A 26,339-nucleotide genomic window follows, 5' to 3' on the forward strand; every position below is an offset into this window, starting at 1 on the left:
GGACAAAAAATTGGACATGAGACAGCAATGTGTGCTTGCAGCCCAGAAAGCCAATCGTATCCTGGGCAGCATCAAAAGAAGTGTGGCCAGCAGGCTGAGGGAGGTGATTCTCCCCCTCTACTCCGCTCTCGTGAGACCCAACCTGGAGCACTGCATCCAGCTCTGGGGCTCACGGAACAAGAAAGACATGGACCTGTTAGAGTAGGACCTGTTAGAGGAGGGCCATGAAAACAATCAGAAGGCTGGAACGCCTCTCCTATGAAGAAAGGCTGAGAGAGTTGGGGTTGTTCAGCCTGAAGGAGAGAAGGCTCTGGGGAGACCTTATTGTGGCCTTTCAGTATATAAACGGAGCTTATAAGAAAGATGGAGAGAGACTTTTTACCAAGGCGTGCAGTGATAGGACGAGGGACAATGGTTTTAAACTGAAAGAGGGTAGGTTTAGGTTGAACATAAGGAAGAAATTTTTTATGATGAGGGTGGCGAGACATCGGAGCAGGTTGCCCAGAGAAGCTGTGGATGCCCCATCATTGGAAGTTTTTAAGGTCAGGCTGGACAGGGCTTTTAGCAACCACATGATTTCCACCTATTCATTCAAGGGGTCAGTGTTGGGGTCAGTGTTCACTGGCCATTAGTGAGGTTAGGCTAAAACAAGTAAGAGAGATGCAAACCTCAAAGGAGTGAGGTGTGAATGTCTTCCAGTGGTAAAAGAGGGAATGAGAAATCAAATTAATTTTGTGAAGGATCTTAACCAGGTAATGAAAGAGATGATACAGCATGGTTCTGACAGCAGAGACTGGATTCAGTGACTCCATTGGTCCCTTCCAGTCCGGTGCTTCTTCTCCTAGATATCCAGGCAGAACAAATGTTCTAAGAGATTACAGCTCTGAACCTCAGTTCCTCAAGCAATTAGGAACAATGCCCTGCACCTGCCCACCCTACAGTCTACAGGTTGGATTGTCCCAGCGCAGTCTGGGGTGTCAGTGAAGTCTGAACCCTCATAGCAGGCTCCTAGACAGTATAACATCTCACCTGAGGAGAAACCAGTAACCCAGATCAAAGCAGGAGACTCCAGAACATTACCCCACTCCCTCCCACTGCTGTGAAGGTTAATTTACTACCCCCAGCTGCTGCTCTTGTTCAGGGCATCAGAACGCCTCCTCAGCTGGAAGGCAGTGTGGCTGCCGCAGCCAGAGGATATGCGTAGACCAACCCAAACCCAAAAATCCTCTCTGAGTCTCCTTGGAGTCAGGATCCTGCTTACTATGTGATCCTGCTTGCAGCATCAGATTCGTCTGCTCCCTGTTTGCACCCCGGGGCATTCAGTGAAGCCTCAATGGCTGGACTGATGGAATGGGAGGTGTCCAGGCGCATTCGGGCTTCCTGCACCAAGCAGTTCCTCAACAAGCACAAGAGAGCTGTGGGGACAACCTGTGAGGATAGGAGAGAGAACACCAGAGCATCTGCTGGACCACCCTGACTACCCACCCAGGGGACACCAACACCCCTGCATCACGCCATGCTGTGGGGACCCCCTCTTGCATAGTACAAACAGCCCAAGAGCCAAGAGCTCCCTGCCCACGGGCATTGCCTCACTGGTCTGCCAGGGAAAGGTTCTACTGGTGCTTCTCTGCTGTTTCTGCTCAGGCTTCCTTGCTCAGGCTGGCATTCAAAAGCCAGTTCCCACCTTTTGTGCACGGTGGGGTGTTTAACTCATGCTTGACACAAAAGCATCCAGACAGGCTGGGGCCAGGGCTGGCCTTCCTGGTGTCCTGCACTGTAAGGGGAGGGATGGGGCATGTGAGTGGTGAACAGGATCCCTATTACCTTGGTTTTTTCAGTTGCTACCAGAATGTGTGTAGAGATTTCTTTGTGGCGGGGGTCATCTTACAACACCTCAGAGTCATAGATAACCTGCAGAAGGCTCCCCAGACACGTGGCCTGGGAGTGCCCTGTGAATCGCTGTGAGAAGAACACTGCACATTAGAGCCAGGAGAAAGAGATGGCCCACACCAGTGCAAAGTGAAGACCAACCTAAAATAAATGACCCCATGCACAGCCACAACCAGTAATGGTTATAGCTGCATGAACATCCATATGTGTCCATGCATATGTCCAAGCAAGACAGACAATGCAGAGAAGGGCACATGCTGGCACAGCCAACAACCAATTCACAGAATCACAGAATCGTACAGGTTGGAAAAGACCTTTAAGATCATCAAGTCCAACCGTAAACCTACACTACCAAGTCCACCACTACACCATGTCCCTAAGCACCTCATCCAAACGTCTTTTATATACTTCCAGGGATGGCAACTCAACCACTTCCCTGGGCAGCCTGTTCCAATGCTGGATAACCCTTTCAGTTAAGTAAAATTTCCTAATGTCCAATCTAAACCTCCCCTGGCGCAACTTGAGGCCATTACCTCTCGTCCTATTACTTGTTACCTGGGAGAAGAGACCAACCCCCACCTCTCTACAACCTCCTTTCAGGCAGTTGTAGAGAGCAATAAGGTCTCCCCTCAGCCTCCTTTTCTCCAGACTGAACAACCACAGTTCCCTCAGCCACTCCTCATAAGACTTCTGCTCTACACCCTTCACCAGCTTCGTTGCCCTTCTCTGGACACGCTCCAGCCCCTCAATGTCTCTATTGCAGTGAGGGGCCCAAAACTGAACACAGTATTCGAGGTGCGGCCTCACCAGTGCCGAGTACAGGGGGACGATCACTTCCCTAGTCCTGCTGGCCACGCTATTTTTGATACAAGCCAGGATGCCATTGGCTTTCTTGGCCACCTGGGCACACTGCTGGCTCATATTCAGGCGGCTATCAACCAACACAGCTTTCCAGACACTCTTCCCCAAGCCTGCAGCGTTGCATGGGGTTGCTGTGGCCCAAGTGCAGGACCTTGCACTTAGCCTTGTTGAACCCCATACAATTGACCTCGGCCCATCGATCCAGCCTGTCCAGGTCCCTCTGTAGAGCCTTCCTACCATCAAGCAGATCAACACTCCCACACAACTTGGTGTCATCTGCAAACTTACTGAGAGTGCACTCGATCCCTTTGTCCAGATCATTGATAAAGATATTAAACAGAACTGGCCCCAACACAGAGCCCTGGGGAACACCGCTTGTGACCGGCCGCCAACTGGAGTAAACTCCATTCACCACCACTCTTTGGGCCCAGCCATCCAGACAGTTCTTTACCCAGCAAAGAGTACACCCATCCAAGCCATGAACAGCCAGTTTCTCCAGGAGAATGCTGTGGGAAACCGTGTCAAAGCTTTACTGAAGTCTAGATAGACAACATCCACAGCCTTCCCCTCATCCACTAGGCAGGTCACCTTGTCATAGAAGGAGATCGGGTTGGTCAAGCAGGACCTGCCTTTCCTGAACCCATGCTGGCTGGGCTTGATCCCTTGGTTATTCTCTACATGCCATATGATGGCACTCAGGATGATCTGCTCCATCAGCTTCCCCGGTACCGAGGTCAGGCTGACAGGCCTGTAGTTCCCCAGGTCCTCCTTCCAGCTCTTCTTGAAGATGGGTGTCTCATTCACTAGTCAATTGTTCTCTAGGCTCCTGTAATGGTTCCCATTGCTTTGATATTGCAGCATCAGACAGAGACATCTAATTTGCCTCACAGAGTCATAGAAAAACTTAGGTGGGAAGAGCCTTCTGGAGGTCACTGGTCCAACACCCCCCCCCCCCCAGCTTAAAGCAGTTCCCATTAAAGTAGGTTGCTCAGGGCTGTGCAGCTGAGTTTTAGGATGGAGATCCCACAGCCTCTCCAGTCCTGGGTCCAATCTGTTCTAGAAGTCACTAGACCCCCAGAAACTTGCCTCAGAAGCCATTAGAGCCCTGGTAGAGCCAGTCAGTGAAATCTGAAGGTAGGTTTCTGGCTCTGCTCAGAATCCTCCCACCTCCCTCCTGCTGACTTCTTGGCTTCCAGCTCAGCAGGGCTTCAGAGGCCAGAAAGGCACTGGAGGCTGAGCTGGCCAGACACCCCCTAGGCCTTTGCTGGGATCAGAGCCAGGTTCCTCACCATGACACTAGAAGCGGAAACTGCCAGGAAAGGGGAGATCGTTGCTGCCTGTCCTTTTTTACAGGACGCCAGTTTGTCCAAGGGCAACAGCAATATCCAGCAAATGGCCTTGCCTGGAGCTCCATCCTCCCAGGGAACAGCCTGGCCTCCACCTTTCCTTACAATGTGTTCTGTCTCTTCTCACCTCAAGCCAGATGCCCCTCTGCTTTCTGGTCTCAGGGCCCCAACATGGAGACCCCTGCTTGTCACTGGGCTGTTCCCCAGGAGCTCAGTACTTGCAGGATAGGCACTGCCCTCCAGAACAGCTTGGAGTTGCCGATCCGCAGGTCTACCATACAGTTGCAGAGGATTTTGCCCTTTAAGATGTGGGCCCCAGTGCTGACTATGTTGAGAATCCACTTGATACTGAGTTCCCGCTGGAATTTCTGTGCAAAATACAGAATAACAATCTAGAGGAACAAGGAGGCTGCCAACAAGGTCTGCAACTACCTCTGCACCCGGTACTCTCTTTAAAGACAGCCCAGGGCCATAAGGCAGCACAGGGTATAGGAGCAGTACCAGGCCATCAACAGGACAAGCTCGCTGATGGCCAAGGTACCACAGCAGCATTGCCTACATCTGCATGGCTCTGGCATCCCAGCCTAACTCTTACCCACTGGAAATTGAGGGAAACTGTCACCAAGAGGTAAATGTCCAGGCTAAGAAGCAGGCCAGCACCTGAGCCACGATGTGGGGCTCTATGCAGGAGGTTCATCTGCCCAGCACAGGCCTGAGACACCACAAGGCAGCTATTGTGGCACTTTTGTAGCCTGCACTGGTTCTCAGAGTACATGCCTGCGCTGCTTAGGCAGGAGGGTTGTGTTGGCCCTGTGACGCAACAGGGAGCTCCCCACAGACTTGGCCTGGTGGCAATGATCTAAGCCTGGCACACAAATGTGGTCTCTCTCAGAGAAGCAACCTGAGGGTAATACCTAGATAAAATTGTACTCCAGGAACAGTATGGGCCACATGATGCTGATGATGGCAGGGAACAGCTTCTTGAGGGAAGCCTAGTGGGAAAAAGGGGAAAAAAGCTGCTTGTGCAGCAAGGACAACTCAGCTCCTCTTCCTGTAGTTCCTCTAACCAGCTGACACATCCAGGAGTCTGGAACACAAGCACTGGCGGCTGGGAAGCAATGGGGTGCAGTACTGCCTAGTGATGCTGACAGTGCCTACGATGCTGACAGTGGCAGGGAGTGGGATAGATGCATAAGGGAAGAGGAGCTCAGTGGGAAGGTGGGAACAGGGCATCATGTGCCCTACCACATCAGCAATTACAATGACATACCAATGCGGGGGGTGGAGAGTACACCATCATTCAGACACTTTTATCCCCTGAGAACCCAAATAAGAGTGGGCAGAGCATCCCCCAGGACATGGCGCCTGAGGTCAGAATGTCTCTCTGCCTCTCATTTCAAGGCAGTGCTAATATAAAGACATACTGACCAACCTGCTCTGGCTGACCCTGCCTGAGCAGGGGAGCTGGACTAGATGATCTCAAGAGGTTCCTTCCAAACTTAGAGATTCTGTGATTCTGTGATCCTGTGCAGTCCTTGTCCCAGCATGTGCTTTAGACACAGGCTGATTACAGAGGCACGGGCATGCCCTGTGGTGCTATCCTTTGCAAGCCACAACAGGACAAAGTCTCTTTTCCTCTTACCAGCCAGGTATTGCCCAACTGTGGCATGAGACAGTGCCTGGATGTTTGATGTGTTCTCCTTTACCTGAACCACAAGTTCCTCTACCTCAGCAAGGATATCTTGAGGCAAGAAGAAGAGAGATGCAGACAGAAAGCTCAGGGTTAGCTTCCAGGACCAAGCAGAGAAGTAAGGGAAAAGCTCATCTCCAGGAGCCCAGCTAAAGCAACTGGCATCTCTGTGCACATATACACAGCCTCCACATGCATGTGCATGACCTTATGCACACACACACACACAGAGGATTCACACACACAAACCCCTCCATGCACACGTAATCTTCACACCTGCATCTGTGCCCCCCCATACATGCACATGGTCCAGATGTATATACTCACATTAAACCCTCACACACGCACACATGGCTCGCTTGCTGTCACGCGTGCACACACACACGGTCCATGCACACAGCACTCACACAGATCTGCACCCATGCCCTTCAAACACACAAAAACTCTTCACACTGTGCGTATGCCCTCCCACCCAGCCACAGTCCATACATGCACACTTCTCACATGCACACAAATATGTATGTCCCCCCACATCCATGCACACACAGTACCTGCACACACAGAAATGAGCCTTTGACAGATGCATACCTGATCACACACATGGCCTCTACACCTGTACCCACATGTGGTCCATGCATACACACGCAACCCCTCACACACACATGCACATGCCCCTCACACCCTCCAGCCCTTGTGTCCCACACGCACATGACTCAGGCATGCTCCCATATGCACATGCCCTTTACTCGCATACTCACACCTGACATGCATGTTCCTTGCATCCACAAAAAGCTCTTGTGCTTGTGCACGCACATGCCCCTTGCACATGCATGCGCACACACATACGTATGCAACCCCCCTGCACAACCCTCTCCCACACACATGCGGATTACCACCCCACGCACATGCCCTTTGCACACATGCACCCTTCACTCACACACCCTCCCCCACAGTCTCCCAACACAAACCTCCCCCCCAAGTGCCACCCTCTACTCCTCATCCCCAGCTCTCTGCCTGCTCAGTGACCCAGTTTCCTATCCCTAAAAAGTCCCAGCAGCCGCAACAGCTGCCCCCTTTCTCACAGCATCCCTGGTGCTGCTAGCAGCCTTTGGCTCCTGCCACACCTCACCATCCAACATGAAGAGGAAGAGGACTGTGTCAAGCTCTGTCAGGGAGGGGAGAATGATCTTCACAAAGTCCTCCTGAGAGAAAGAAAACTGTGGGCTCTGCAGGGAAGAGAAGTTACTCCTTACCAAGGCACCAGTGCTTCTGCAGCCCCCTTCACAGGAGGCCCAGTTGTGTCCCCACATGTATGACTGCTCCTCAGACAACAGCACTTCCATGGCCTTCTCCCCTCACTCACTGCCGTCAAGCTCCTTCATACTGGCTTGAAGGAGACTTGGTGCAAGGCAGTGGGACGGAATGGCAGTAATCTGAAGCATGGCATCCAGCTCTGCTAACTCTACCCCGCCCCCCTCCCCCCCCGCCCCCCGCAACAGACAGCAACCCATGCTACAGCACTGCACACCCCAGTGCCCCATTCCCACCCCACCCGCTTCCCCATGTCTGGACAAGCCCTGCAATCTGCTCTCCCCTGTTCAGAGAAGGGCCAGCAAGGCCAGGGCACAAAACCATGTCCTGCCAATGTCTGCTCTCACCAAGGAAAGAGACCCCACAGCCTCTCCGACCCTGATCCAGTGCCTGACCATGCTCACAGGGAAAACACTTTTCCTTGTATCTAACAGTAATTTCCTGTTTCCCAACTTGTGCTGCTGCTTCTTGTCCTGTCCCTGTGCCCCTCAAGGCTCTGCCTTCTTTGCTCCCTTGTTAGCTAGTTAGGAACAGCAGTCAGATCCCCCTTTGGCTCCTCTTCTCCCAGCTACACAAACCTGGCTTTCTCATCCTTCCTCATGTGTCTTCCACTCCAGCCCCTGGCAAGCTTGGTGACACCCCCCCCCAGGCTTGCTTCATGATGCCCATGTCTGTCTGGTACTTGGGGGGACTCAGACTGCAGGTAACCAGCCAGGGTCTCATGATGTGGAACAGAGGGATCTCTGATTACTCTTTTTCTCCCCACTGGGAATCCACTGATTGACAGTGCAGCAGTCCAGTACCGCCATCTGACATTATGAGAAGACTTATAGGGCCACCAGCCAGCAAGACACAGTTCTAGCAAGTCCATCAGCCTGAGTCTCCCTGTTACTCATGAAAAACCAGTTCTTACCTGTGCTATTAGGTCCATCTCCTTGTTAAAGATGTCCCCAATCAGGAAGCCTTGCACATCCTTATTGTCTGTAGAGAAAATTACAGTAGAACAGGCAAGCAAGCCAAAGGAGAAGCAAATGGCAAATATGCAGAGCCCAGTAGCAAGAATACCAGAAGAGAGGATAGGGATAGGTCTAGATTCCATGACAGTGGAAGGGATGTGAACCCAGGGTCCTCCTCAAGTCATTCACAATTATCAGCAATCCCCTTGCCCTTGCTTTCCAACCCTTGCCCTGCTAAGTACACAGCAGTCGGGTCTCAGGATATCCCATGCACTGAGGAATGCCCTGTCTCTACTACACAGCATAGTCTCTTACCTGCCCCAAAGGTTGGGATGCACTCCACACCATCTGTGATTGCAATGAGACCCACTGTGTATCAGCCCACCAGGTACACACAGGCGTTCTTCTGCATACTGGGGAAGGCATAGCACAAGGTGATCACTGACTGGCAGTGCTAGGAGCTTTGCAGAGCCATGCAGTGGGTGAGCAGGTGAAAAGTGGTCTGGGGAAGGGAGATCCTGTGACAGGTGACCAGAGGTTTGTAAGATATGGACAGAAGAGCACAGCCTATGGGACATATGGGAGCTACCAACATCCTCAGGGGATGGGGAGCATAGAAGAGGAGCTGCTGTCAAAATGGGGTGCGCTACATAGATCCAGGCTATGGTGGAACTTGCCTCCTGCATTCCCAAAGGTGCAATTTTCTTCTCTGGATGCTTGCAGGACCAAGCACTTAACTGGCTTTTGTCTGAGCTGTGTGCACTGACACCCCCAACCCTTTCTTCGAACCCTAAAGCTAGCACTGCTACTCTGGCTGGAAGGGGACTGACAAGACTCCACCCCTCATGCCTGCTTGCTTCACTAGAGCAGCTATCTTCCTGCTCTGAGCACAGGTGACTTTGTGTGCCCAGTCACATGTTCTCAGGATTTCCATGAGGCAACTAGACAGAGGAAGGGTGCATTCAGCACTCACAGGAGCCCATGCACCCAGTCAAACCAGGCCAGGTGCTGTGTCCTCTCTGGAAAGAGGCCAGCCCAGGTGCCATTCACGGCAAGCAGCAGCAGCCCTCTAGAGGGATTTTTCCATAGATCAGCGCCAGGCACTGATCTATGGAAAGGCTGCCTTGCCTGATTGCTTGCCAGTGTTCAGCAACCCGACACTCAATTCTCTGAGATGTCACTCTCTCTGGAGACTGTCTTGTGGGCTGCCAGCAGCATGGTCTCCAGCAGGATCTTGGTGGCACTTCCACCTTTCACCCATGAAGAGCCACAAATGCCTTCAGATTGATGAAGCGGGATAAAAAGAGGAATTGTGCATGGGTATTAGCCATCAAACATTCCAGCCTGGGCACCTACTCTTAGTAGCACGTGTCCTTTGGAGCAGAGAAGCTAGAGAATTGTAGGACAGCACATGCTTGTTGCAGTTTGCCCCACTGGTGTCCTGAAGCAAAACCTGCTGTGGTTGTTTATTGCCTGGGCTCATCTACTGTGAGGGACTTCAGACGTTGCAGCATGGCATCAGTAAGGGTGGAGGCCATGGAGCCATGCCGATGGGAGCAGTAAGGGTGGAGGTTCTCCATAGCTGGCAGGACACTGAACTCTTGTCTCCTGCACCCTCTTTTAACATGATTTACCAGATGTCTGCTGGAAATACAGTACAGCAGAGAAGAAACAGTCTAGCAGGTTCCTGGAGTGTGTGGAAGATAACTTCCAACCAGCTGGTTGGCTCACTCACACACAGCTGGTGAGTGAGCCAACTAGGGAAGGCGCCCTGCCTGGACCTGTTGTTTATGAACAGAGAAGGACTTGTGGGTGACTGTGGGATAATGGCTGAGGTGACTTAAAAATTAGAACTTATATTCACACTTTTAGGTAAGGCACAGCATTGAAGAAGCTCCCCAGGTGGAATGTGGCTGACATGTAAGGAATTCATTCCATGGGAGTTCCCTAGGCCTGCAACCTTAGATGTTGGCAACGCCAGGGGAACTTGGTGTGCTGACTCTAAGAGGCGCTGCCCAGAGGGTGGAGTGGTGTGGAGATGCCGCGGCCAGGCTCTGCAATAATAGGGGAACTTAAAGGTGTCATGGAACTGATAAGCTGCATATTTACTACCCTGGGCCAACAGCCTGCCACGTTTTTTACAAAATGCTGTCCTTTTGGTGAACTTTGCTCATTATAACATCATTATAATACCAAAACACACCTCCATCCCAAAAGCTACCCACCTCCAAGGTGCGACCACCCCTCACTGAGCTTGTGCACTGAATTTTTCTAGCTTATACCTTTAAAAGCGAAGCGAGAAAACTTTACACCAATCCTAAACAAAGGTATGTATGACTAGAGTCACTCAAGCTCCGCCCAAAAGGTGAAAGATAGTATAAAATGGTTTAAGAGAAAGAGACTGTTAGGGAAGACACCATCGCGTACCACTCTGACGTTTGGGATCAGTCAACGGGCTGAGCCTCTCTTCCCCCCCATCGGGACGCCTTTGGGTAAGAGTCGAACACTTGGTTATATCAAGTGCCTCCGCGGAAAACTTAGAAATCTCTATAGAGTCGCTTTCTTATTCTGTTAACGCATTTGTGTCCGGCCGTGTTACTTATATTCTTGTCCGGCCGTGTTATATACTTGTTCGTGTCCAGCCGTGTTATTCATACTCATATTCTTGGCATTTGTATGTGCCTTGCAGACAGTGAATTTATCACCGGTAATCCAAAGAATCTGTGTGTCTGTTGCTCCAATAAACTGCACTCTTCACTGCTCTGGCCGTGGTAGTTCCTTCAACACGACCAGACTGGGGGGGTGTAAAAGACTGATGCTGTCGCCTTAACGAAAGCCCTGAACTAATAAGTGGCTATACACACAGTCCTTAGAAAATAAACTGTTGACCAAGTCTGAGACTAAGACTGGACCTAGCGACACCTAGACTCCTCTCTGAGAAGGAGTTTAGAAAGCAAGGGGGTCCTGTCTGAACCTCGTGACTCAACGGGAGGGTGTGTCCCCCCCCAGCCACTCCTCAGACTCTTATTTGTATGCAACAGTAGCTCTTAACGCAACAGTGATGTGATGGTTGGAGGCCATCTTGGGCACAGTGATCACAAAATGATAGAGTTTTTGATTCTTGGAGAAGTAAGGAGGGGGGTCAGCAGAACTGCCACCTTGGGTTTCCGGAGGGCAGACTTTGGCCTGTTGAGGAGACTGGTTGACAGAGTCCCTTGGGAGGCAGTCCTGAGCGGCAAAGGAGTCCAGGAAGGCTGGACATTCTTCAAGAATGCAATCTTAAAGGCACAAGAGCAGGCTGTCCCCAGGTGCCAAAAGATGAGCCGGCGCAGAAGAAGACTGGCCTGGCTGAACAGAGAGCTTTGGCTGGCACTCAGGAAAAAAAGGAGAGTTTATGACCTTTGGAAGAAGGGGCAGGCAACTCAGGAGGACTACAAGGATGTTGTGAGGTTGTGCAGGGAGAAAATTAGAAGGGCCAAAGCCCAGCTAGAACTTAATCTGGCTACTGCCATAAAAGACAATTAAAAATGTTTCTATAAATACATTAACAACAAGGAGGGCTAAGGAGAATCTCCATCCTTTATTGGATAGAGGGGGGAACATAGTGACCAAGGCTGAAGAAAAGTCTGAGGTACTTCATGCCTTCTTTGCCTCAGTCTTCAATAGGAAGACCAGTTGTTCTCAGGGTACCCAGCCCTCTGAGCTGGAAGACAGGAACGGGGAGCAGAATGAAGCCCCCATAATCCAAGGGGAAATGATTAGCAACCTGCTACGCTACTTAGACACACACAAGTCTGTGGGGTTGGATGGGATCCACCCAAGGGTACTGAGGGAGCTGGCAGAAGTGCTCACCAAGCCAATTTCAATCCTTTATCAGCAGCCCTGGCTAACTGGGGAGGTCCCAGTTGACTGGAGGTTAGCAAATGTGACGCCCATCTACAGGAAGGGCTGGAAGGAGGATCCAGGGAACTACAGCCCTGTCTGTCTGACCTCGGTGCCGGGGAAGGTTATGGAGCAGATCATCTTGAGTGCCATCACGTGGCACGTACAGGACAACCAGGCAATCAGGCCCAGTCAGCATGGGTTTGTGAAAGGCAGGTCCTGCTTGACTAACCTGATCTCCTCCTGTGACAAGGTGATCCGCTTAGTGGATGAGGGAAAGGCTGTGGATGTTGTCTACCAAGACTTTACTAAAGCCTTTGACACCATTTCCCACAGCATTCTCCTGGAGAAGCTGGCTGCTCATGGCTTGGACGGGCATATGCTTCGGTGGGTAAAAAAATTGGCTGGCTGGCCGGGCCCAAAGAGTTGTGGTGAATGGAGTTAAATCCAGTTGGTGGCCGGTCACAAGTGGTGTTCCCCAGGGGTTAGTATTGGTGCCAGTTCTGTTTAATATCTTTATCAACAATCTGGATGAGGGGATTGAGTGCACCCTCAGTCAGTTTGCAGACGACACCAGGTTGGGTGGGAGTGTTGATCTGCTTGAGGGTAGGGAGGCTCTACAGAGTGATCTGGACAGGCTGGATCGATGGGCTGACGTCAGTTGTATGAGGTTCAACAAGGCTCAGTGCCAGGTCCTGCACCTGGGTCACAACAAATCCATGCAATGCTACAAGCTAGGGGAAGAGTGGCTGGAAAGCTGCCTGGTGGAAAAGGACCTCAGGGTATTGGTCAATAGGCAGCTGAATATGAGCTGACAGTGTGCCCAGGTGGCCAAGAAGGCCAATAGCATCCTGGCTTGTGTCAGAAACAGTGTGGCTAGCAGGACTAGGGAAGCGATCATCCCCCTGTACTTGGCACTGGTGAGGCCGCACCTCGAATACTGTGTTCAGTTTTGGGCCCCTCACTACAAGAAGGACATTGAGGTGCCGGAGTGCATCCAAAGAAGGGCAATGAAGCTGGTGAAGGGTCTAGAGAACAAGTCTGATGAGGAGCAGCTGAGGGAACTGGGGTTCTTCAGCCTGGAGAAAAGGAGGCTGAGGGGAGACCTCATCGCTCTCTACAACTGCCTGAAAGGAAGTTGTAGCAAGGTGGGTGTCAGTCTCTTCTCCTAAGTAACACACAATAGGACAAGAGGAAATGGCCTCAAGTTGCACCAGGGGAGGTTTAGATTGGATATTAGGAAAATTTCTTCACCAAAAGGCTTGTCAAGTACTGGAACAGGCTGCCCAGGGAAGTGGTTGAGTCACCATCCCTGGGGGGGTATTTAAAGTATGTATAGATGTGGTGCTTAGGGACAGGGTTTAGTGGTGGACTTAGCCGTGCTAGGTTAACGGTTGGATGTGATGATCTTAAAGATCTTTTCCAACCTAAACAACAATTCTATGATTCTATGATTGCACAGAAGCAGCATGATCTGTAATAAGGTAAGAGCCCAGACTGACTGAGGGGAGGGGAGATGTTGCTGGGGTTGAGGGTTGTGAATGCCTTCATAATTTACCCACACATTGGCACCACAGAGATGCGTGTCTGCTAGCCCAGCTGCCTTCCACCCCACCTCCCCCTTGTCTTCCATGATGCCCAGACCTTTCCTCATCATAATACCCTGTGGAAAATAAGAAACAGCCTTGTAAAATGGAGAGACCACCCCAAAGAAGTGGTCAGGTGCCATCTCTGAGGAGACCAGGGTTGGCAGGGAGCACTACCCACCCCCACAGCAGGGTTGAGGATGAAGGCTTTGTGTGATTCCTGCAGCTTCTGCATCCATTCAGCAACCTGGAGGAAAGTGGAGTGCCAGCCCTCAATCTTATCATTCCTGCAGGAGACATGCAAAGAAGACAAGGCCAGGTTGGATGGGGCTCTGAGCAGCCTGATCTAGTTAAAGACATCCCTGCTCTTGCAGGGGGGCTGGACTAGATGACCTGTAAAGGTCCCTTCCAATCCAAAGCATTCTATGATTCTATGATTCTAAGACACATCACCTGCCCAGGATCTCATGCTCCTGTGGGGCTGTACCGCATGAGGGGGATAAATCTGCATCACTGCTTCAAGGCTCCCTCTCCCATGGTAGAGCTTTCTGTGCTGTGTGCTATGTCCAAATATCTGGGGATAGTCTGGAGCCATCCTGGCTCTCAGCCTCTTTTTATCAGCTGGGGACTTAATCCCCTCAAGAGACAGAGGATCCTGTCTGGCCTAAAACCTAGCTCTGTTCCCACACAGCTTCAGCAACACATGGTTAAGGCAGCACTGTGGTCCTGGCCTGCCCACAGGCCAAGATGCTCTTGATTGTCCTTGCCCACACACCCTTCAAGAGCTGTTTATCTAGAACAATCTGTTTTCCCCACAAAGTCCTCAAACCTGCCCTCCCCATTCCAGGCTTGCCTTGCCCATCCCTTCCAGCCAAGCCCTGCTCTTTCAGGCTGTCCAGGGAGTGACAGCCTCCTTGGCATTCATCTATATCCCAGTGCAGGCAGACTTGAGCTCTCCGGGTTGGGTGGGAGGACTAGCATCTGGCAGGGACCTGTCTCCAGGGTCAAGCGTAATGGCTGAACCCTCCTCTGCTATCCCTCAAATCTGTGCAGGCATTACCTGGCCATGCTGACAGGGTTGAATCCCACCAGAACTGGCAGGAAGTTGACCAGATTATTTGTGCAGAAATCCAGCTGCTCTGCCACAAATGGAGTCTGGACAAAGCAAGACAGTAAAGTCCTCTCCCAGCTGCACAACATGCAGAGCACATCAGAGACACTCCCAAATTCTTAATGTCACAAAGAGCTCTATGCACATGAAGCCAGAAATCAATCCTAATGTTTTACCAAGCTCCTGCAAGCCAGGAACCCCCTGGAGTGGTGACAGGTACAGAAAAGCACAGGTTACTCACAGAGGTATGAACAAATACCCTTGGTTCTTGTCAAAAGTCAAGTCTGTGGCAGAGTTCTTATACTTATCAGAATGCATCAGCAATGTCATACCCTATGCTGTGTCATCCGTGGCATTCACAAACTTGTGAAGGTTTTCAGAAGGAGTCTAAGGTATCTCAAGAGAGGTGCCTTAGCTTAACTTTAATATGCTAAGCTTAAAGTTATATAAGCTTGAAACTGTATAAGTTTATAACAGCTGTGGATGCATCGCATGGAGACCAGACTTGCCATACTGTGTGAGGGAAGTAATTTTTTTTCGTGTTTCCCCTGAGCTAGCTTATTGAGATGATATTGAAGCCTGTTTCCTGCTTCTAAATGCTCTCTGATTCTGCAACTATTTTCAGCACCCTCCTGGGTCCTCTTCAAATATGTATCTAAATTGAAACTGTATACAAATGTAAAACAGGGAGTGCAGAGGGGAATTCAGGGGAACAGTATCTGAAGACAGTTTTAAAGATCTGCAGGAATTTCTGTCTGTCTCATCCCAGCTGGTAACCTATGGCAAAGAATCACAGTGTCCATCCTTCAGTAACAGGCAGAAGTGATGAACTCCCAGTCCAGGTACCCGAGATGTTAGCACCCATCCAAGACAGCTACCTGCAGCTTCCGCCATGGTTAATGGCCACCGATCTTTCCCACCCTGAGTGCAGCTGCCCTTTCACACATCAACACTGTGAATCTGTTTTGCTCCCAGCCAATCTGCAGTCATCACTGAAGCACTTACAGACAAACCACAGGAGATGCCAATGAGAACCACTTTCTTCTTCCCACCACAGACCTGAGGTGGGATTAAAAAGGGAAACTGTGTTGTGCTGGTGGGAAAAAACATTCCTTCCTGTATTAAATTGGCAAAGGACTCTGAATCACCCAGGTGAAGAAGGGATGGTGCAGCCAGGAATGGAAAAAAGAGGCTTCTCAATGCACTGGTTGAAAGAGAGCCACTATCCTTGCTGGGAGAGGTGGACAAGGGGCCTTCCCACCACACTCTTGCAGGCACTGGGACAGGAAGGAGCTCACTTGAGGCACAATGCAAGCAGGAACCTGGCTGTGCTGACTCTTGTTCTGCATTTTGTCACTGCCCTGCTTCTAGATCTCCCCACCACCCCAAGTCCTTGGTGACTTCATCCTCCAGGCCAGTTCATGTACACCTCAAGGGTCAGTCAGACTTCTCTTCCCTCTTCTCCATCCCCTGATCTCACCTTCCTCAGCTCCTCAATCCCCAGAAGAGCACTGTCCTCCAGCCCCTCCTGAGACATCACCAAGGATCTACAAGGAAAAACAGCCATGCTGCAGTTATCCATGGAGAAAGCTGGATCTCTCCCCAGACAAAGCAGAGGTGCTGGCAGACACTCCTTCCTCACAAACCAGAACACAAATGCGCACACCCTCAGCCCCTTAACCCTCCTGCAGGGCAAGACTGGACCTATTCCGTATAGCATCAGGTCAGTCAGTGCACACTTCCAAATCTGCTATTGGCACAGGTGCTGCACTGACCAAAAAGCAGGGCTCTGGCTTAACTTGGTGACTCAGACTTGAGTTTGATCAAATCAGCAGAATACAGTAGGTGCCTCTGACCACGCATAGCACTGGGTGCCCCAGGCCTGGGTGGGGAATGTAGGCTGTCATCCACAAGCAAAGGCTCCACTAGGCGTCATCCTTCTGTACAGAATCCTCTCCTCTGTGCAAGCAGCAGGCCATTCTGCAGAGTCAACTGCAGTCTGTTGGCAACTCCCAGGCAGACCAGCCCCAGGATCCTTTTCCACCTGGCCTTTGGACTCTTTTTGTAGGGAGAAAGGAGCAGTTGCTCAGCAGCTGTACTGCCCACCTAGTAGGTATTGTCATTGCCTTCTCCCGCCTCCTGAATGGAGTCAGCCCAGAGAAGGGAGCAGGGAGGAAAGAGCCAGTGTCCAGCCCCAAGGCTTCCTGGGTTCACCACTGGGACTGATTGGTCAGAGTCTGGAGCATGCCCCAACCTGGGCTAAAGTCCCCATCAGCCCAGAAGAGGCTGGCTTGGTCATGCAGTGACAGAGACTTATCTGAGAGGAGTCCTGGCTGCAGCACCCGCTCACAGCTCTTGCTATGTGTGTCACGCACAAATAAATTATGGTCCTCAGAACAGTCCTCAAAGTAGGGTCCATCATGATGCTGTCAAGAGACTGTGAACTGAGCAGCCAGCAGAGTCAGCCAAGGGTTCATTTCATACCTTATTTCTAACTAGAACATTTATGATTTTAGTCCTTGCTCTTGAACCTTATGTAACTTCTCTCCGTAGAACAAAGGGGCCTCTAACATTCAGTACATTCTCCCAGGTCTGTGTATGCATGAAATGATAACCCATAGGTTTCTCTTTCAACAGCTGGAACTCCTTCTGTCTCTACCTCTGAGATATTTCCAGTCCTCAGATCATTGTCTCTCTCTCTTCTCTGTATTCCTCAAATGTTCACATTCTTTTCAGGTGAGGTTCCACATCAGGCTCCACAACTCCAGTTTCTGTTTTCCTCAGCCACAGACAAAAGAGTAATCTTCTCACTGTTCCCCTATTTACATATCCACAGAAGACAATGCTTGTCCCTGCCACTCCTGAATCCTTTTCAGCCACTGCTTTGGAGGATGCAGGCCTGTCTGTAGGTACAGCCTGCATTTGTCTGTATTGAGACACTTCAGCTATGCCTACGCTAATAAATTAAAGAAGGCCAGGGACCAGTCCTGGGCACTGACGCGTGATCATCTATGCTGTTTAATTGTTATTAGAACAGCCTAGGCCAATTAACACTTTCTCAAACTATCCCTAGACACTCTTCAGCCATTAGCATGCCCTGGGGACCATTCCTGGTAAGCAGTCTGGATACACACATCCTGTTCTGGAGAGTTGAATAGTAGTGTTGTGGACAGCTCTGGCCCACCTGGCTTCAGAGCCTGAAAATAGTACTGGACACATGTAGTTAACCAGTATGTCAGAGCCATTTTTTACAAATGGGTCCAGTCCTGTGAGGACTGTCCTGGCCTGTGCCACCAGCCATTATCCACACCTACTATGAACACTAACTGTATATTTAATGCTGAATCATTGAAAATATCTGGGACTAATACTGCTCCCTTACTAAATTCCGTGTGAAACTTTCCCTCTAGTGGTAATTTCCCACTGATCCCAGAGCCCCTTGCACAGAGTCTTGCTCTGTAATTGCTACAGCTTAGGACAGCTTAGGGCTGAAGTGCACAAGGCCTGCTTGTATCTGGCCATCCATCAAGGCAGGCACCCTGATGCCTTCCAGGCTCGAAAGCCACACACTAGTCTTCTGCTTGCCTGAACCACAGCACACACTTGCAGGGCTGAAAGCAAACTCTGTGCTGTCCCTTACCTGTCTCCTCCAGCAATTATGTACTCCTAACGGGGCAGCTGACCCAGGCCTTTTAGCAGCTTGTTAAAGGAAATCTGATGACAGAGAGTGAAGCATTACATTAAAGAGCACAGGATACAAATAACAAAGCTATCAACTAACTTGGCAGCTCCCTTGGGAACTCCCTGGCCAGTGCAAGGCACAAAGCTAGATCTCATGTGAGGGCCAGATAAAGCAGATACCAAAGTGACAGGCCCAGGAGACCACCACCTCCACCACCACCCCTCCCCAGGCCAGTCACCAACTCTGTTCAGAAACTACCAAGGAGTCTTTCCATAACTTCCTGCAGGGACTTTCAGTTTGCCCCATAATAAACAGAAATGGGGACTAGAAATGGGAACCATAACCCAAGGGAGTCTCCCATTGTGGAAAGCTGGAGCAGCACAATGTATCCTGCCCGCAAGCCCACTCTCCCAGGCTTCTGTTACGCCTTCTGCTGCCATCTGTGGTTGGCCCCAGGTGACTTGCAAGCACCCAGAGCCCTCAGGATGGCCTATGGCTCTGCCTAGGCATCCCCTGACCCCTTTACATCTGGTGCCACACTTGGCTCCAAGGCCACTCCAGGACACCCAGGGTAGAGGGAGAGGGGTGTGCTGTCAGTCTGAGGGTAGTGGGCACTGCTGGAGCAGGGTGTCTGAGGAAGGGGTGGCCTCTGAGGATGGGGCAGGAAAAAACAGAGGCTGGGCTCCATCCCAGTTCCAGCACATAGCAGAGAAAAGGATTAAGTGAGCAGAGAGGAGCTACTCACAGCTATGAGGAAGGCCAGCCTGCCCGATCTGCCACTGCCACCCAGGACAATGACACCATTTTCTGGGTCCTGCAGAATGGGCAGAGCGGGTTCAGAGCCCAGTGCAGGTGTGCCGCACATCCCAGCCATGAGGCAAAAGGCACCCCTTGCACTGGGGCCGTGGTTGCCTTCCTGGCATCTGTGGGCTCCAGAGAGGCCCCACACAGCAGACGCTCTGTGCCGAGCCCACAGCCCTGCACCACGCTGGTGCTCCCACACCATGCTGGCAGCGCCATGCTTGCAGCCCTTCGGCATGCAGCAGCTGCTCACCTTCAGCACCTCCTGCACTTAGCTGATAATGTCAGTCATGGTCTTCAGCACCAACTGGCTGCACAGCCTCTGGGGAGGAAGAGTTGGGCTGGAGCACCTGTGGGCCTTGTCAGAGCACCCAGTCCACACTGCCCAAGGGGAGGGGTGCGCTAGGCTGGTGGGGCCCTTTTCCCACCCCGGAGCAGGGCTGGCCATCCCTGCAGACCTATGTGTGGGCCAGAGCTTGTGGCGGGGTATAGCCCTCACACGTGCAGGCTTATCCCTTATACTGTCCCTTATACTATCCCTTATACCAGTTTTTAATCCTAATAACTATTCTTGTCCTACATCCTGTCACCTCCAGTACACTGTTTAGAAAAACATGACTGAAGTCCAGGTAGATAGATTTAATGGATTTAATTCACTTGGAAAAAAATATTTTATCTTATCAAAGAGAGATAGCATATTAGTCTGGCATGATCACTCTTTGAAAAGGCTGTGTTGGCATTTTCTTAACGTCTATTCACATTTCCTTCAAAATTGTTCTAAAGTCTCTCATGCTGCTGAAGCAAGACTGACATTTTCTAAACATCTACTCTTGCAAGAGTAAGGTAAACCACATTGATCTGAGGAAACTTCGTACTCTGAACTTAGTAAGCAACAAAAAAACAAGCCCTCAGTCCAACTTCTTTATATGAGTGGAATAATCACCTCAGTTACTGGAATCTCCAGACTTGTCTTGCGTTAATGATACCACCATGAACTAATCTCTAATGCTGACTTAGTGAAGTTCATTGAGCTAGGAGAAAGCCAAATGCTTACTGACTCTCAGGTTTGAGTCTGCTTTGAAAAAAACACTTTAAGAAGAACTAAATTTGTTCTAACAATGCAAAAAGCTTACAGTTTTGTGACCACAAATTGTAAAGAGATACATAAGCATAGCATAAAAATAAATGCACTCATGATTTAAATATATAGACTTCATTCTCTGTTTCTTTAGCTGTTACTTTAAGGACTACATATGGATCTCAGCAATAGGCAAGTGAGAGTCACTGAATCACAGAAATATATAGGTTGGAAAAGACCTTTAAGATCATCAAGTCCAACCGTAAACCTAACACTACCAAGTCCACCACTACACCATGTCCATAAGCACCTCATCCAAACATCTTTTAAATACCCCCAGGGATATTGACTCCACCACTTCCCTGGGCAGCCTGTTCCAATGCTTGATAACCCTTTCAGTTAAGTAAAATTTCCTAATATCCAGTCTAAACCTCCCCTGGCACAACTTGAGGCCATTTCCTCTCGTCCTATCACTTGTTACATGGGAGAAGAGGCCGATCCCCACCTCTCTACAACCTCCTTTCAGGCAGTTGTAGAGAGCAATAAGGTCTCCCCTCAGCCTCCTTTTCTCCAGGCTGAATAACCCAAGTTCCCTCAGCCACTCCTCATAAGACTTCTGCTCTAGACTCTTCACCAGCTTGATTGCCCTTCTTTGGACACGCTCCGGCACCTCAATGTCTCTCCTGTAGTGAGGGGCCCAAAACTGAACACAGTATTGGAGGTGCAGCCTCACCAGTGCCAAGTACAGGGGGGTGATCACTTCCCTAGTCCTGCTGGCCACGCTATTTTTGATACAATTCAATATATTGAATTGGAGTCAATTCAATATATACCCCTCTACAGAGATGCAGTATTCTGTAATGCCCTACCTCATGTTTTATTTACACTGCAGAGACATACAAGATTAAAAGATAGTTGTCTTGGTACATGGGTGTTTTCATTCCTATCCATTTTTTGATGGTCAGACAATAAAAACCTATTTGATAATTTAATTTGAATATGTTGCCATTGGCACTGAGGTTTCATGTGCCAGCTGGTGAATATCTTCTCTCATTTTCTTCCTCCCCTCCCCTGTCTGCCTCCCTGCCCCCGCGAACACCAAGCTGCATTATGTCCCTTCAGTTTTGCTTCTTCAGCTATGGTCATTGTTCCCACTGTACAGCCTGCTGAGTCTCTATTTTTTGCATCAATCTCATTGTGCGTCTCTTTTCTGAACTGTGAAACTTAACCAAAATACATGTGATACAGGAAGGTATGCCTGAGCCTGCAGAGAGCCTGAGGCAGCATCTAAAAAAGGAGTGCTCCTCCCTTCCACATGGCTGTATGTTGTTAGTGTTATTTGTATGTCAGTTTTAGCCACTGTAACAATTGAAGTATCTGCCCCAGCCTCCTGGTGGGTTCAAATCTCAGCATCTTGCAACACAGCTAAGATTGCAGGCACAGGTTATAAACAAGTTTCTGTATGCTAATCTAGAGTAGGATATTCACTGAAGCAGCTATGCCAAGACTAGCAGCTCCTGGTGTGCAGCTGTAGGAAGTGTGAAGAGGTGTCTGACAGTTGCAGGCCCATGGATTGGGAGAGCCTGAGTGGAGAACCTAGGCACTAGCCTGCAAAGATGGAGTGAAAAGGAAGGGAGAGCAGGCAGAAATGGGACAGACAACTCCACTTCCTTCCTTGTGCCCAGCGGGTAACAACAATGCTTTCCCACTGAGTACAGCAACGGGAAAGTGACTGCCCCAGTTGCTTGTACATATCATGGGACAGAAGCAGGTACATGAGCAGTTCCTGCAGAGCAGGTGATATGCTGAGAGCCCTTGAGGGACCTTTTCTAGTGTCTGCGCCCTCAGCTTCCCCCTCTGGCCTCGCCCTGATGCAGCACACTGTCTTGGAGAGGTGAGAGACGGAGTGCAGTGCCTCCAGTTAGACTAGGACCCTGTGCTGATGGAGCTGTCCCTCATCACTTTCAGCTTGCTGATGCCCAAACTCCCGCTGTGTTGCTCTGGGGCACAAGGGATGCGATGGACATTCCTGACAATGGTGGGGGCTGGCTTCCTTGTGCATTAGGACTCCCACCCACAACTCCCTTGCAAGGCTCTGCTTACAGAGCCCACCTCCCTTGTTAAAGCTAATTGAGTCCAAACATGAAACACACATTTACTGTGACTACAATTTACCATTGGAACCAGTGGTGGGGCATAGGGATGTTCTGTCTCCGGCAGTATTTATGGCAAGTTTAGACAGACCTTTTCTCTGAACTGGGATGACTGTACTTAAGTTCTTATGCACTCAAGGTAATGATCTCAGCTGAGGGTCACAACTACCAGACATAATAATCTTTTGGGGGCTATAACACATGAATCTGTGCTTTAAGCATTGCTCAGACACTGAGGCGCAGGGAGGACACATCTTGGCAACATCTGCAGCTGCTCAGAAGGATCCCATCTGCCTCAGGTGGAAAAAGGTGTCAATGCCAGGGGAAGAGTGGCTGGCAAAGCCAGTTTGGCATGGAGCTGCAGCAAGCGGCAAAGATCTCCTGGATGCTCCTGGCACTTCACATTCCAGTTCCGCCTCCCTCCATCCCTCCCCAGGTGAAGCACATTGACCCACAACACGCTGGGGTCCTCACCTCTCACCTGCCAGGATCCAGTGTCTCAATGACATGCCTGTATTTCTTCATCCCTCGCATGGTCCAGGCCCCAAAAAGGGCACAGCAGCTCAAGCAGAGTCTGCAGGGCCCAGAGCCAGGTACTGCTGCAGCTTGGCTGGGTCCAGGTCCAACAGGGCTGGGCACTTGGGCTCCACCACTCACTGCAGCTTACTTCATCCTACCTTTGACAGCCCTTCACTGTAACTGTTAATCCAGACAGTTAAATATCAAGCTGTTGCTCTCTCCCTGTGTCCGGCTGCCACACTGAGCACTGAGCTACCCCAGCTTATCTGCCCAGGTGTCCAGCCAGTGGCCAGGCCTCCCAGTCCCAGCAGGATGAGGTCACTGCCTACGTCATTCCTGCTGCACAGGGACAAGCAGCCAAGGCAACCAGTGAGTACTGCGCAGCCACGTATCACAGCAGGAACGTGCTGGTCTCTGAGCGGGGACAGTGTGAGGGACTGGATGGGCAGAAGCCTTACCAAACCCTGCTGGTGCTGGCCCCAGCTGGGGGCCTTGCTTTCCACAGCAAAGCTAGAAGACTCTGCACAGCCACAGAAATCTGCAAAATACCCCTGCACTCTCCTGAGCCCCTCTCCTGCTGGGAAGAAAGACATAAACAAGTGCAGCGGAAGACCTGAGGGCTCTGCATGCAAGTTTGGCAGGGAGGAGACATGGCATGATTTGATGCCATGCCTGAGTACACTGGTAGAAAAGAGATATTTTGTACAAAGAGGGTGCACGCAGTGGAGAAATGCATTTGAGCAATGTCCATCACAGGGTTGAGCTGGAAAACGCAAAGCCAAATGAAGGCTGGTGGTTGGGGCCGTCCCAAGGCTAGAGGGGCATGTCTTCACACCCAGACTAGAACTCTTTGGAGTTCAGTCCTCCAGTGTCTCTGTTATCTGTCTCAGTGCCAGCACCCCAGTGAAATCAGGCACAGAACATGGAAGCAGTATGGCTACCTGCAGTTCTGTTCTGAGCAGGTTGGTGTGATACTCCAGCTCTCCTTGCTAAGGTGCCAGTCTTCCATGCAGGACCAAAAGGTCAGGGAAGGCTGCTCAAGGAGATGATGCAGAGGGGACTGGTGATACCTGAGGACAGGAGCATTCTAGCCCCTTCTGTCCCCCCTCCTCAAGCTTTGCAACTTGGTGTGGCAGGTACACCCACCCTGATAAAAGACCGGGGGCATTAGGACCTTACTTTTGTCACCTGTGTCCTTACTTTTCACACCCTTCCAGACCACACCTTGGGCGAGGAGTAGAAGTTGAGGCCCTCAGCCGATCAGAATTGACCACGGGTCACATTCGACCAGGGTATAAATGGAGCCCCACCAGAGGGCAAGTTGAGTCGGTCCTCCTTGGAGCAGCGGGTCTGCAGTCGGCGACTCTCCCCTTGAGTCCAGACACCGCCCAAGGAAACTCCTTGAGGTTGAGAGCCATCATCTTATAGATGAGTGATTGCATGCATTTTGGATCCTCTTTTCTGAGGCCAGTTGTGCAGTATTAATTCCTTCATACATTATCCTGAACCTGTGGTTTGCTGATGTTGTCGGAGTGCTGAACAATTTTGATAAGCCTCGTTTCTAGTTAGTTTTCTGCTAAACAATTTTGGTTCATATAAAGTTTATTTTGTTTATCACCTGCCTGATTTGACTTTGTGCACACACCTCTGCAACACTCGGGGACACAAAGGACCCAGCCCTGTGCAGCACTTACTGCTCAGGTTGCAGTTGTGCCTGGCAAATTGCTAAGCCAGGCAGCATGGGAAGGTCTCTGACTTGGCATGCACCACCAAGCAACTGACCTCAGCTTGTCCTGGTCCCCAGCAGCTGAGTGAGAAATGTGTCCTGTGCCCTCTACTTGAAAGGGTGGGTGAGCCTAAAAGGAGAAAACTAATTTTCCTGGGAAAGAAAAAGGTACAGACATTGCAACCATAAAAGAAAAGCATAAAGAAAGAAAAGACAAACTTAAAATGTACCCAAGCTTGAGCTCTTCAAGCTGCCATTAGATTTTCTCAGAGGCTGGTCATTCATGCCGGGAGAGGCACAGATGCCAGGAGCCCTACTGCCAGGAGTTGCTCCCCCCTGCTTCTGGTGCCCCCCAGTCTCTGTCGTGGGAAGCTGCAAGAACATCTCTGCACTTACATGCCTTGTGCATGTAAATGAATGTCTCCCTAAGTCCTGCTGCAGCCTCTCCCCCACTTCTTTCATACTAAGTAATTCTAGAAAGCTTCCTGTGTCAGGAACCCTGAGCAGTTCTTGGCATTTGTGAGCATGTAAATAAAGTTTTACTGATTTTTTTTTTCTGGAGCCTGAAAACCTTGAGAAAGGCTTTTGCTGTGTTGACATTGCCTGCGAGGCTCCTGTCTAGGCATTCATCCAGATTGCATCTCTCTGATGGCCCCACTTTCAGACACTGTGGATTGTATTAGGAACTATTTTAAAGATTTGCAACATGCCTGTTATATAAATACCATCTACACAGCTGTATGTCAGGCTCACAGTTCAGTTCTTAATACAGAGGCACTGTGATTTGGGTGCCTGCCTTCCTCCTCACCATTCACTGGTTTATAGGTTTCAGAATGAGAGGGGAAGGTTTGGTTTCTGCCAGGATTTGCAGGTAGAAGGGCCATGGGACTGGTCTGGTTTGCTTACTTTGAATCCCAGTCAATCAGTGAAGTCCATCAGCCCAGCCTGAAATAATGGCAAGTCATGCAGGTGAGATGTGGCTTTGGCAAGCCAAAATGAGTTGTAAATAGCTGAAGGCATCAGGCTTTTCTTTTTTTTTTTTTTTTTACAACAAAAGAAATGGGGGCACCTTGGAAATCACCTGGCAGCATGCAGCATCCTGGGAAACACATAGGCCTGGGAGGCCTGCATGAGGCAGTCCAAGGGGTCTGGAAAGGGTGGCTGGAAACACTGTTATGGATGTCCCTACACTGCAACTTGCAGGAAGAGGGACGTTCAGGCAGGAGGAGATCTTGCTGCCTCTGCCCCAATCCATGTCCGCTGCCACGGGCAGCTTGCAGGGCAGCAGGTACTGGATGCCACGGCAGAGCCTTCGCCAGACCAAGACCTTGTGCACCGCGCAGAGACCTGGGCACTGCACTTCTGGGCAGGAACAGCTCCCCCAGCCACGGGGGCTGCCAGCCTTCAGCCACCTGCCAGATGCAGGTTCACATTTACCTGCTTTTTGCGTTAATTTGCAGGTCTCTGGCAGGGCCTGAGCCATGACCTGGCAGATCCCATGTCAGGGACCCAGGAGCTGTGCATGCAGACACCACTGCTGCAGGTGCCAGGCAGTGTGTTGGTGAAAATCAGGGTCAGCTACATGAATCATAGAATATCTCAGGTTGGAAGGGACTCATAAGGATCATTGAGTCCAACTCCCTGCTCCTCGCAGGACTACCTAAAACTAAGCCATATGACTAAGAGCATCGTCCAGACACTCCTTGAACTCTGACAGGCTTGGTGCCGTGACCACTTCCCTGGGGAG

General features: G+C 50.5%; 1 protein-coding gene across 1 annotated transcript; it reads right to left on the reverse strand.

Moving 5' to 3' along the window:
- Window positions 1-1,884: 1,884 nt before the first annotated feature.
- Window positions 1,885-22,881, reverse strand: GCKR (glucokinase regulator). Its single transcript, XM_072855415.1, is given in 17 exon segments — window positions 1,885-1,959; window positions 4,316-4,465; window positions 5,012-5,089; window positions 5,744-5,838; window positions 6,917-7,013; window positions 8,012-8,079; window positions 8,370-8,471; window positions 8,901-8,995; window positions 9,214-9,331; window positions 13,697-13,809; window positions 14,583-14,677; window positions 15,639-15,692; window positions 16,114-16,180; window positions 18,274-18,347; window positions 19,061-19,129; window positions 19,370-19,466; window positions 22,829-22,881. Coding segments are annotated over 17 exon segments (1,500 nt in total).
- Window positions 22,882-26,339: the final 3,458 nt, after the last annotated feature.

This window comes from Ciconia boyciana, chromosome 3 (assembly GCF_034638445.1).
Source record: "Ciconia boyciana chromosome 3, ASM3463844v1, whole genome shotgun sequence".
Taxonomy (NCBI): Eukaryota; Metazoa; Chordata; class Aves; order Ciconiiformes; family Ciconiidae; genus Ciconia; species Ciconia boyciana.